The sequence below is a fragment of the Pseudophryne corroboree genome, chromosome 1, assembly GCF_028390025.1.
Source record: "Pseudophryne corroboree isolate aPseCor3 chromosome 1, aPseCor3.hap2, whole genome shotgun sequence".
Lineage (NCBI taxonomy): Eukaryota > Metazoa > Chordata > Amphibia > Anura > Myobatrachidae > Pseudophryne > Pseudophryne corroboree.
In genome coordinates this window covers 463818694-463831323 of record NC_086444.1, presented here as the reverse complement: position 1 = coordinate 463831323, position 12630 = coordinate 463818694, and the positions used below count along the sequence as shown (strand labels likewise).

The window sequence follows — 12630 nt, the reverse complement described above, 5'->3', positions numbered from 1 at the left end:
GTTAGCACTTGCGAACAGTCCACGAGTGTTGACATCCACTGTCCTCATCACTGGAGATTGCACGTGGACCCACTGGAAAATGAATGTGCTTTCTCAGGAGCATGTGCATCTGTTTGCAATTTCCCAAACACGCCCTTGCTGTACTCCTCCTACGTTAGAGTACCACTTCCTTCCCAGACAGGTGTTGGGATCATGCAGGTCTGCACAATGCGTGCTTACTGAGCTGCAGTAACGTCTAAACACAGCCCCTTAGGATTTTAAGAGACCCTTGTGAATCTACATTCTTCATTATATTACAGCATTCTGTTAGGGGTACAGCAAGTATAAATTAGGAAGGACAAACACTTAGTTTTTCTTACATTAAATCTGGGTAATATATTGTGCATATACTAGTTGTCTCCTTATTGAAGAGTCCTAATATACCTATTAGGCAATGCTATGGCTAGTACACCCAACTGGTCAACAAAAGCAAATACATATATAATGCATACAGAAATTTCTATTCCTAAATTGCACCTTAGAACCACAGTATGGGGCAGATACAATCCAGCACAAGCTGCCTTAGCAATTACAGCAGGCAGATTCTGTGCACAGCACCATGGGCTGCGAGCGGAGTCTGCCTTAGCAGTTACAACAGGCAGATTCTGTGCACAGCACCATGGGCTGCGAGCGGAGTCTGCCTTAGCAGTTACAGCAGGCAGATTCTGTGCACAGCACCGTGGGCTGCGAGCGGAGTCTGCCTAATCAGTTACAGCAGGCAGATTCTGTGCACAGCACCGTGGGCTGCGAGCGGAGTCTGCCTTAGCAGTTACAGCAGGCAGATTCTGTGCACAGCACCGTGGGCTGCGAGCGGAGTCTGCCTTATCAGTTACAGCAGGCAGATTCTGTGCACAGCACCATGGGCTGCGAGCGGAGTCTGCCTTAGCAATTACAGCAGGCAGATTCTGTGCACAGCACCGTGGGCTGCGAGCGGAGTCTGGCTTAGCAGTTACAGCAAGCAGATTCTGTGCACAGCTCCATGGGCTGCGAGCGGAGTCTGCCTTAGCAGTTACAGCAAGCAGATTCTGTGCACAGCTCCATGGGCTGCGAGCGGATAATTGAATCTGCCCCTCCATCTACAAGATAAACTATTTTGTTAACTTGTTTAAGTACTATGTGTTAGAGTTTAAATATGTTTTTTTACATATATTTATATTTTAATAGATTATTTTAAAAGAGCGAGAACAGCGTAAGCAGCTCCAGTCTTCACAGTCCCAAGATGCGGCCCAGCCAGTGGTAGAGATTTCACCGGATAATGTAGAATGTCTAGCAGAGAGCCAGACCTTACCAGAACAGTCTCCACCTTCTCCACACCCCAGTGATATGGGTAATAAAGATCAAGTCATCTGCTTAAATTGTGACCGCTCAGAGAATACTGCTGATAATAACTTTTACAGGACGTGTCACACAGAACTTATTATCAGTACTTTCTTCTTTGCTACCTGGTCTCTGACAGGATGGTCTTACATTTCCCTCTGGGGGTTACCGAATTGTCATGGGTTCCCTTACTGTTGGAAATCCATCTTATGGACAACTTATACTATGCTACTTGGCCACTAGAAACTCAGTGCCTGTAAGTGTCAGTTGTGCTTGTTTCCTGTCGTAGAACATTAGTCGCTGCCACCATTAAGCTCCTTCACCATTACATGTTATCTCTTGCCTATGGGTAGTGTATTAGCTGCTGTAGTACCTTTTAGCTATTATTAGTGAATGGATTTTTATCACTACTTAGTTTGAATCCAGAGTGCTTGGTAGCACTCTGGGTTAAACACAGAACAGTCGTTGGATGGGTGAGAATTCCGGCTGTATTCTGGAGGCCCCTAAGTTTTGCCCCTCCATGCCCGATATGACTTTGGCAGCATACCCAGACCTCAGAGTATCAGTCCTGCTGTAGCAACAGTTCTTTGGGCTCCATTAGTGTTGCTTTGCTCCCGGAACAAGATTTATTATTAATTATTAGCGGTTTCTTATATAGCGCAGCATATTCTGTTGCGCTTTACAGTTATACACTAAAATCCCTCTGTTGCTGCATGAAAGGATTCCAGTGCTGTTGCTTCCATTCCCTACTTGGAGAATCTGTTGTTGTGGCTCGTATGTCTCAGGTCTGATCCACTCTCACTTACCCGCTCCTGTAAGGTTTATGGAACTCCATTGCCTTTTGTGATGATTGCTGCTTAGACTGATAGTTTGCTTCTCAAGACAAATCACACCTTTCTCCCTGTTATGTAGTACTGATTCACAAAGATGATTGGTGTGCAATTAACTTTTGCTTTCTGGACTGATAGTGCTTTAATAAGCTATCCTTTCTATAGCAGCAGAGAAAAGACTGGAGTCAGATGATACCATTACTCTTCGTGACCATTCAAAGGATATTCCTGATGCCACTGAGGTTGCTCTGCCTATTCATCCTCCAAGTTCCAATCTCCCCAAAATTCACAGCCGACGATTTCGTGAGTAAGTTCCCTTCATATTGCTGTTGTGAAACCTGGTATGCTATTGCTATGCAACACAGAGAATGGGGCAGATGTATTAACCTGGAGAAGGCGTAAGGAAGTGATAAACCAGTGATAAGCGCAAGGTGATAAACGCCCCATCCAGTCAACTCCTGTTAATTTGCATACTGGAGCTAATTGGCTGGTGTGTTTATCACCTTCGCTTATCACTGGTTTATTACTTCCTTATGCCTTCTCCAGGTTAATACATTTATGTTAGAAGTGCGCTAAGCACGCAGCCTGTTTTCAGTATGGCAGCTCTAGGATTCAGGAGTACCAGTGGTAGGAAACATACTAGATTTTTGGTGCTTCACTTGCTAAAATGGACTCTTCCAAAAGGCAGCACACTACATTTCCTTTCACTTCTACCTAAATAATGATGAACCACAAGAATTGGGAATCTCTGCTGAGGTCTAATATTTACGGCTAATACTGTTACAATGAGCCACTATTACTAAAGTACTTGTCTCAGTGTCTGAACATGCACTGTTCATATAGCCAAGGGTTTTGCTAGGCTTCTATAATACCTAGGGTGCAGACCAACTATCCCTCTAACATCCCAGGCTAGCACTGCTGTTCCAAGTGATCTGTCAGCTGCTGCCGCTTTTCTATAGCAAGCATGCTCCGAAATAATGCTAATTCATATTAATAGACTAGTCGTATAAGTAACACCAAGTAACATTTCAGCTGTAATACTGGCCATCAATAAGCCATTTGTAACCGCAATGCCCAGCAATATACCAGGGGATGTATCAAACCTTCTAAAGAGGGCAAGTGGGGAAGTTGCCCATAGCAACCAATTAGAGTCTACTTATTAGATAACTTGCTGTTATGAAGAACATCTCCACTTGTCCTCTCTCTAATGTTTGATCCATTTCCCCCTAATAAAACAGTTACAGTGGTAACAATGTCTGATATTATAGTACTCAACCCACCATATCTGTTTTGTGCCTTTTATAAAGAACGACTTGCACTATAGGTTGGAGTCCCAGTGATCAGACAAGTGTGTTGCTGCTGCAGTGTAAAGAAAAGTTCTCCCTCTAGTGGGTTATTACATAATATCACCCCTTTGTTCAGAATTATTCCAGGCCGTCACAAGGAAAACTAGTGTACAACAAAGTTGTCCATAGTGCTCCATGGACAAGCTTCCATCTAGCACTATGGATAAACTGATTCTTTTGGGGCCGAGAGCTTCATGTGCTTTACTATGGCATGCCATTTTCATTAATGAGGGGTCAACTTCCGCCATGAACATAGAAAGACATTGTATTGCTTTAGAATCCCAGCTCGGCTATATCCTTATTTCCAGTTCCAAGATTCTGTTGTCATGATGTGATTTATTTTGTTTATGGCATGCCTAATATGTCACACGTGATTGTTTTCTAGGTATTGTAGCCAGGTGCTCAGCAAAGAAGTGGATACCTGTGTGACAGATCTACTGAAGGAGCTGGTCCGATTCCAGGATCGCTTGTATCTTAAAGATCCAGTGAAGGCAAAGGCCAAAAGGCGTCTGGTGATGGGTTTACGGGAAGTGTTGAAACACCTGAAACTAAAGAAACTCAAATGTGTAATAATTTCTCCCAACTGTGAAAAGATACAGTCTAAAGGTACTTGTCTAATCTCTGTGTGATAAATCATATGTGAGCTAGGGAAATTTCTTTCATTGTATCCCTACATTTACACCACGGTATGAGAGATATAGGGGTATATTCAATAGATGTCGGATCCTTTCTGACGGAAAGGATCTGACTTCTGAGTATTCAATGAGCGTCCAAATCCTGTCTGATATGGCCTCTTCCGACAATGTCAACCCGACTTTTTTTAAAGTCTGATTGACATTGTCGGATACGGGGCTAAAACCTGACGGATTTAGCCGCGTTTCCGACAACACACGTGGATCGTCGGCTGAAGCCACCGGCCGCATGCTTTCCGACAAGTTGCAGTTCCCGACTTGTCGGAAAAACAGAAGCGGCATTGAATAGGTTGGAACCCCTTCCGACCTAAACAAGTTGGAAACTGCCGTCTTTCCGACTTCAATTGAATACCCCCTATAATTGAATAGTGGCTGTAATTTGGTGGGATATGTACTCCATAATCCCATAATTGTATCACCACTGCTACACCTCTTTACTACCTCTTTTCCAAGGTAAAGGTTTTGGAAGTTTTGACAGAATATGGAGTAATTTTACCACTTCTGCAAAATATAATTAACCTGTATGATTACGTCCTAGAGGATGCTGGGGACTCCAAAAGGACCATGGGGTATAGACGGATCCGCAGGAGACATGGGCACACTAAAAAGACTTTTACTGGGTGTGAACTGGCTCCTCCCTCTATGCCCCTACCCCAGACCTCAGTTAGACTCTGTGCCCAGGAGTGACTGGACACACAGTAGGGGAGCTCTCCTGAGTTTCTCTGGAAAAGACTTATGTTAGACTTTTTTATTTTCAGGGAGACCTGCTGGCTACAGGCTCCCTGCATCGTGGGACTGAGGGGAGAGAAGTCAGACCTACTTCTGCTTAGTTCAAGGGCTCTGCTTCTTAGGCTACTGGACACCATTAGCTCCAGAGGGTTTGAACACTTGGTTCGCCTAGCTGCTTGTTCCCGGAGCCGCGCCGTCAACCCCCTCACAGAAGCCAGAAGAAAGAAGCCGGGTGAGTATTAGAAGATCAGAAGACATCAGATGGCAGAAGACTTCAGTAACGGAGGTACAGCGCAGCGGTCGCACTGCGCTCCATGCTCCCACACACACATCACCAACAGCACTTACAGGGTGCAGGGCGCTGGGGGGGAGCGCCCTGGGCAGCAGTTACTGGGGTCAGTTCTGACTGGCAAAGAGTATATTCGGTGCCGGGCACCGAATACCGTACCCCCGTCAGTATAAATATTTAAAATTTTAGCGGGACTATAGCGCGCCGGGAAGGGGCGGGGCTTATCCGCACAGCTCACCAGCGCCATTTCTTTTTCATCCACTAGGGGTCACTGGAGTACTCTTGGGATATGGACGGCTTTAGCAGAACAAGGCACTGAATATTTAAATTTAGTAACTCTCCTCCCCTCCATATTCCCAGAGTACCTCAGTGTTTTTTCTGTGCTCATAGCATGACAAGCACGAGTGCTAGCTCTGCAGCACATATTCTTATTTTATTTTTTATTTTATTTTTTCTATATTTTTTTTTACACATCCCTTCCCACCTTACCTAAAAGTGTGGGTCCGGGATAGTTGAAGCTGCTACAAGCAGCTGCAGGCGTGTCGGTCCTCTCTAAAAGAGCACCCTCACAGCCAACTGCAGATCATCCTGCAGGAAAGGCTGGACGGAGCTTGCAGAAGAAGCCCCGTCATAGCCCCTCACCACAGGAGTTCAGGTATGCTGGGGGACGGGGCGGTCAGCTCACGCTGCCGCCCCTCTGTGTGGGGAACTTTGCTTGTGTGCGCGCCAGTGCTCCATTCTACTTGCCGCCCGCCGCCGCCACTCAAAGCCGCTCACAGCCCCACACGCCGCTCACAACGCGGCCGCTCCGGCTCCCGGCACCCGCTCCCCGGCACCCGCTTTCCGGTACCCGCTCCCCGATGGAAGACGCGCGTCCCGTCTCTGTACAGAGCGCTCCCCGGCTCCTTGCACCAGATCTCCGGCACCCGGTACCCGGAGCACAGGGGGGGAGGGAGCGGGGGGGGTCTCCTCACAGCAGCGCAGCTGCAAAGGGGGGAGAGTTGTATGTTTGCACAAGGCTGCTGGGTGGTGGTTTAATTGCATAGGTTTTTAAGCCTATATTAACAGGGTTGATTTTTAATGCAGTTAGTGACAGGTTATAGACTTTCAATGTGTGTTATAACCTGACCTGTGATTATTAGTGTAAGCATGGCATGGCGGCCATTTTAACCATGCTTCCTGTTCAATCCTGTTTCTCTTTCAGTTTTGGAAGATCCTGTCCTACAACACTACTCCACCGGATGGCGCAGGGGTGTTAGTGGGAATTTGGGATCAGGTTTCATATAGTACTAGCCACGTGCACTGCACTTCGGCCATATATGTATAGACACACCTTAGTAATTTACTGAGTTGTGCAAGTGTCTGTCTTTGTATATTGTATTGTCTGTCTGCATAATGAGTAAGGCACCAGCAAAAGCAAAAAAGCAGTTTCACTGCAATGTCTGTAAGAGTGTGTAACGGATGGGTCTACCACATGTACAGTATGTTTTGTAAATTCAGCTACAAATACAATTTCCGCTCCGGTTTCGATTCCGGTTTCCTCCCTGGACCCTCCATGGGCTATGCTAGCAGATGTAATGGCTTGGTTGCAATCAGAATTGCCCGCCGCTTGGCACGAGCGGGAAGCGGCAAGATCTGAGTCTCGGGTGAGACCGCCAGAACTGAAGGAGGGGTCTCAGCCTTTGCAAAGGTCCAAGTCCACTTTGGGTAGAAGGGATAATTTTCATTTGTCTTATGATTTACCTGTTTCTGCTATGTTGCATTCTGACTATTCTATGCCAGACCTCACTGCGCAAGATGAGGGTGAGGAGGGCAAATTAGACCAACAGTCAGATAGTGAAGATTTTGACAGCCCAGGCATTGATAATCTCATCAGGGCGGTGCGTCAGTCTCTGAAGTTTACAGAGACTGAGGAGCCTCTCACAAATGATGAGGTGGTCTTTACTAAACGACACAGATCTCCAATGTGTTTTTTCTGTTTCGGAATCTCTTAATAAGATGTTAGTAGAAACACGGAAGAATCCAGATAAACGGTTTTCTATACCTCGCCGATTTAAGTCTAGTTACCCGTTTCCAGAGTCGGTGACATCTTCATGGAAAAATCCGCCAATGGTGGATTCGTCTGTGTCAAAACTTACAAAAAAATTAACCATACCAGTACCAACTGCTACTACGCTTAAAGACCCTTCAGACCGTAAACTAGAAGCTATGCTAAAGTCCATGTATATAGCAGCAGGTGTGTTGCTTAGACCTGGTTTGTTGGCATTTGGGTAACTAAGGCGCTCATTGTATGGATAACAGAACTCAAGTCTAGCCTACATGACGATCACCTTATACTTCTCGCTGATCAAATCTGTGAAGCTGCTGAGTATCTATGTACAGCTTCTACTGACGTCTGTCAGCTCACTTCTCGCCTTTCATCGTCGCTAGTTACGGCACGACGAGCACTCTGGCTGCGGTCTTCGCAAGCGGAGGCAGAGGTTAAGAGAGGTATAGAGGCGTTACCTTACGGTGGCGAGAAGTTGTTTGGTCCTGAATTGGACAAATGGATTTCTGAGGCCACGGGAGGGAAGTCTGTTTTCCTACCATTGCTTCCAACGGTACCTAGACGGAAATACTCTGGCCCGGCGTTCAAATCCTTTAGACCTCAGCCCTTTCGAGGCCGTGGTAGAGGAACAGCCACGCCTGGTAGACGAGGTCGAGGACGTGGTTTTCAACAAACCAACACCAGTCGTCAGGACGCTAAGGTCACCGACAAGCCAGTGGCATGACGGGCTCCCAGCCCATCTCGGATCTTCAGTTGTGGGAGCACGCCTTCAGACGTTCCATTTGGCGTGGTTCCAGACATCCACAGATGGGTGGATCCGCAATTTAGTGTTAAAAGGTTACAAGATAGAGTTCGACTGTCTTCCGCCACTGCGGTTTTTCAAGACAGGACTGCCTGTGTCGGACGACAAGAGGGCGGTTCTGCAAATTGCCATTCAGTCTCTGCAGTCCCTGTACACCAACAAGGTCAGGGTTATTATTCCAGTCTGTTTGTGGTACCAAAGCCGGATGGCTCGGTCAGGCCAATATTGAACTTAAAGGGCCTCAATCAGTACGTCACTTACTACAGATTCAAGATGGAATCTCTGCGGTCAGTAATTGCAGGTTTAGAGCCACAGGAATTCATGATTGGGCTGGATCTCAAGGATGCGTACTTACACATTCCGATTTGGCCACCTCATCAGAGGTTCTTGCGTTTTGCGATACGGCAGAACCATTACCAGTTTCAGGCTCTACCGTTTGGCCTCTCGTCAGCGCCTCGGGTATTCACCAGAGTTATGTCTGTGATGATAGCTCATCTCAGATCCCTGGGAGTGATGATAGTTCCGTACTTGGACGATCTGCTCATCAAAGCTCCGTCTCAACAGATGCTCCTCCAACATGCGTTGCTGACGTACAATGTACTAGTTCAGCACGGTTGGATTGTCAACTTCAAGAAATCACATCTAATTCCGTCTCAAAGACTTCAATTCCTAGGTATGATTCTCGATACGGTAGATCAAAGAATTTACCTACCAGAACAGAAAGTACAGATTATCCGTCATCTGGTACAATTAGTGCTCAAGCCACGCACAGTCTCGGTCCATTTGTGCATTCGCCTGTTAGGCACAATGGTGGCGGCTTTCGAATCGCTTCAGTTCGGAAGATTTCACTCACGTCCTTTTCAACTGGATGTGCTCGCACAGTGGTCGGGCTCGCATCTGCAGATTCACCAGAGGGTGAGGTTGTCTCCACGGGCCAGAGTATCTCTACTCTGGTGGCTCAAAGTACACAATCTAACCGCAGGGAAATGGTTCGGCGCCTGGAATTGGATAATTCTAACGACGGACGCGAGTCTCAGAGGTTGGGGAGCTGTAGTTCAAAATTGTCAGCTCCAGTGTCTCTGGGCGGATCACGAAACATTGTTGTCTATAAATGTCCTAGAACTCCGGCCAATTTACAATTCGCTACGACAAGCAGTGCACATGCTTCGGTCTCAGACTGTCCAAGTGATATTGTCGGCAGTGTTCATTCCGGGAGTGGACAGCTGGGAGGCGGATTATCTAAGCCGTCGGGATTTTCATCCAGGAGAATGGTCATTAAATCCAGAAGTGTTTCACATGTTGGTCCAGAGGTGGGGTTACCCTCAAGTGGACCTGATGGCATCTCGCCACAATCACCAAACGCCCCAGTATGTGTCCAGAACGCGAGATCCAAAGGCAGTGGCGGTGAATGCTCTCACAATCGCGTGGCTGTACAGCCTCGTGTATCTGTTTCCGCTGCACCCTCTGTTGCTAAAACGGATCAAAAGAGAGTCCGCCACAGTCATGCTAGTGGCGCCTCATTAGCCTCGTAGAGCTTGGTTCTCAGATCTCCGCGGACTACTCGCAGACGATCCTTGGCCGCTCCCGCTACGTCCGGACCTGTTACGTCAGGGTCCGTTCCTTTACCCCGATTTAGCGCTGCTGCGTTTGACGGGGTGGCTGTTGAGACAGCCCTCTTAAGAAGAGACGGCATTCCAGAATCGGTTATACCAACCATGTTACATGCTAGGAAGCCAGTTACGGCAGCTCATTATTACAGAATTTGGCGTGCCTATATAGGTTGGTGTGAGGCTCGGAAGTTTCCGACGTCATCTTTCAAGTTATCCCGTCTTTTGTTATTTCTACAGACTGGGTTAGATGGAGGACTGCGTTTATTTACACTAAAGGTGCAGGTATCTGCTTTGTCAATTTACTTTCAAAGAAGATTGGCTCTATTGCCGTCTGTACACACCTTTCTGCAAGGTGTCCTCAGAGTACAGCCTCCATTCATTCCACCTACAGCGCCATGGGACTTGAATCTGGTTTTAGATTTTTTACAGTCTTCATATTTTGAACCCTTACAACAAGTGGATATTAAGTTTCTCACTTGGAAAAATTTTTTCTCCTAGCCTTAGCTTCGGCAAGGCGTGTTTCAGATTTGGGTGCCTTGTCATGCAAGCCACCGTATTTGGTGTTTCATGATGACAGAGCGGAACTTCGAACGAATCCCGCTTTCTTGCCAAAGGTAGTGTCATCTTTTCACATCAATTAACCAATAGTAGTTCCTGTGTTAACAGAAGATTCTGGAACTTTGGATGTGGTACGCGCACTACGCGTTTATGTATCCCGAACGTCTACAGTTCGTAAGACGGATACATTGTTTGTTCTCTATGATGCTGCCAAGATGGGTTGGCCAGCTTCTAAGCAGACCTTATCCAGATGGATTAAACTGACCATACGTCAGGCTTACCTTCATGCTAGGTTACAGCCGCCTACATCAGTAACCGCTCATTCCACACGTTCTGTGGGAACTTCATGGGCAGCTGGTCGTGGGGCTTCTACGATGCAGCTTTGCCGTGCGGCTACATGGTCATCAGTGCACACGTTTGTACGCTTTTACAAGTTTGATACGTTTGCGGCATCAGCATCTAGCTTTGGCCGCCTAGTGTTACAGGTGCTAAACAGCTCTCCCGCCCACGGGGGAAGCTTTGGTACGTCCCAAGAGTACTCCAGTGACCCCTAGTGGATGAAAAAGAAAATAGGATTTTGGTACTTACCAGGTAAATCCTTTTCTTTGAATCCATAGGGGGCACTGGACGCCCACCCAGAGCAGTTTTACCTGGTTTGTGGTAAGTTCAGTGGATCTTATGGTAACACATTCTCACCGACTGGTTCAAATTTTCAAGTTCTATCGGTTATGGTGTCAACTATTTAGTTGTCAGTAACGTTATGTGTTAACTTTATTGTTGTCCGTTATGTTATATGTAATTCTCCATTGTCAACCTCTCTTTCTCTAACGTCCTAAGTGGATGCTGGGGACTCCGTCAGGACCATGGGGAATAGCGGCTCCGCAGGAGACAGGGCACAAAAATAAAGCTTTAGGATTAGGTGGTGTGTACTGGCTCCTCCCCCTATGACCCTCCTCCAAGCCTCAGTTAGGTTTTTGTGCCCGTCCAAGCAGGGTGCAATCTAGGTGGTTCTCCTAAAGAGCTGCTTAGAAAAAGTTTTTAGGTTTTTTATTTTCAGTGAGTCCTGCTGGCAACAGGCTCACTGCATCGAGGGACTTAGGGGAGAGAATTTCAACTCACTTGCGTGCAGGATGGATTGGATTCTTAGGCTACTGGACACCATTAGCTCCAGAGGGAGTCGGAACACAGGTCTCACCCTGGGGTTCGTCCCGGAGCCGCGCCGCCGACCCCCCTTACAGATGCTGAAGATTGAAGGTCCGGAAACAGGCGGCAGAAGGCTCTTCAGTCTTCATGAAGGTAGCGCACAGCACTGCAGCTGTGCGCCATTGTTGTCACACACTTCACACCAAGCGGTCACGGAGGGTGCAGGGCGCTGCTGGGGGCGCCCTGGGCAGCAATATTTAATACCTTTATGGCAAAAGAATACATCACATATAGCCATTGAGGCTATATGTATGTATTTAACCCATGCCAGATATCTAAAACTCCGGGAGAAAAGCCCGCCGAAATAGGGGGCGGGGCTTATTCTCCTCAGCACACAGCGCCATTTTCCTGCTCAGCTCCGCTGTGAGGAAGGCTCCCAGGACTCTCCCCTGCACTGCACTACAGAAACAGGGTAAAACAGAGAGGGGGGGCATTTTTTGGCGATATTTTGATATATTTAAGCTGCTATAAGGAACAACACTTATATAAGGTTGTTCCCATATATATTATAGCGCTTGGGTGTGTGCTGGCAAACTCTCCCTCTGTCTCCCCAAAGGGCTAGTGGGGTCCTGTCTTCGATAAGAGCATTCCCTGTGTGTCTGCTGTGTGTCGGTACGTGTGTGTCGACATGTATGAGGACGATGTTGGTGTGGAGGCAGAGCAATTGCCGATAATGGTGATGTCACCCCCCAGGGAGTCGACACCGGAATGGATGGCTTTGTTTATGGAATTACGTGATAATGTCAGCACATTACAAAAGTCAGTTGACGACATGAGACGGCCGGCAAACCAGTTAGTACCTGCCCAGGCGTCTCAGACACCGTCAGGGGCTGTAAAGCGCCCTTTACCTCAGTCGGTCGACACAGACCCAGACACAGACACTGAATCTAGTGTCGACGGTGATGAAACAAACGTATTTTCAAGTAGGGCCACACGTTATATGATCACGGCAATGAAGGAGGCTTTGCATATCTCTGATACTGCAAGTACCACAAAAAGGGGTATTATGTGGGGGGTGAAAAAACTACCTGTAGTTTTTCCTGAATCAGAGGAATTAAATGATGTATGTGATGAAGCGTGGGTTAACCCAGATAGAAAAGTGCTAATTTCAAAAAAGTTATTAGCATTATACCCTTTCCCGCCAGAGGTTAGGGCGCGCTGGGAAACA

General features: G+C 47.1%; 1 protein-coding gene across 1 annotated transcript in view; it reads left to right on the top strand.

Annotated features, from left to right (window-relative positions):
• The window catches only part of SECISBP2 (SECIS binding protein 2), a 179113-nt gene that overhangs the window by 100124 nt on the left and 66359 nt on the right, over positions 1-12630 (top strand). Inside the window, exons 7-9 of the mRNA XM_063948674.1 lie at positions 1204-1366; positions 2352-2493; positions 3918-4138. Coding sequence (XP_063804744.1) covers positions 1204-1366; positions 2352-2493; positions 3918-4138 — 526 coding nt within the window. The remainder of the gene's footprint in view (positions 1-1203; positions 1367-2351; positions 2494-3917; positions 4139-12630) is intronic.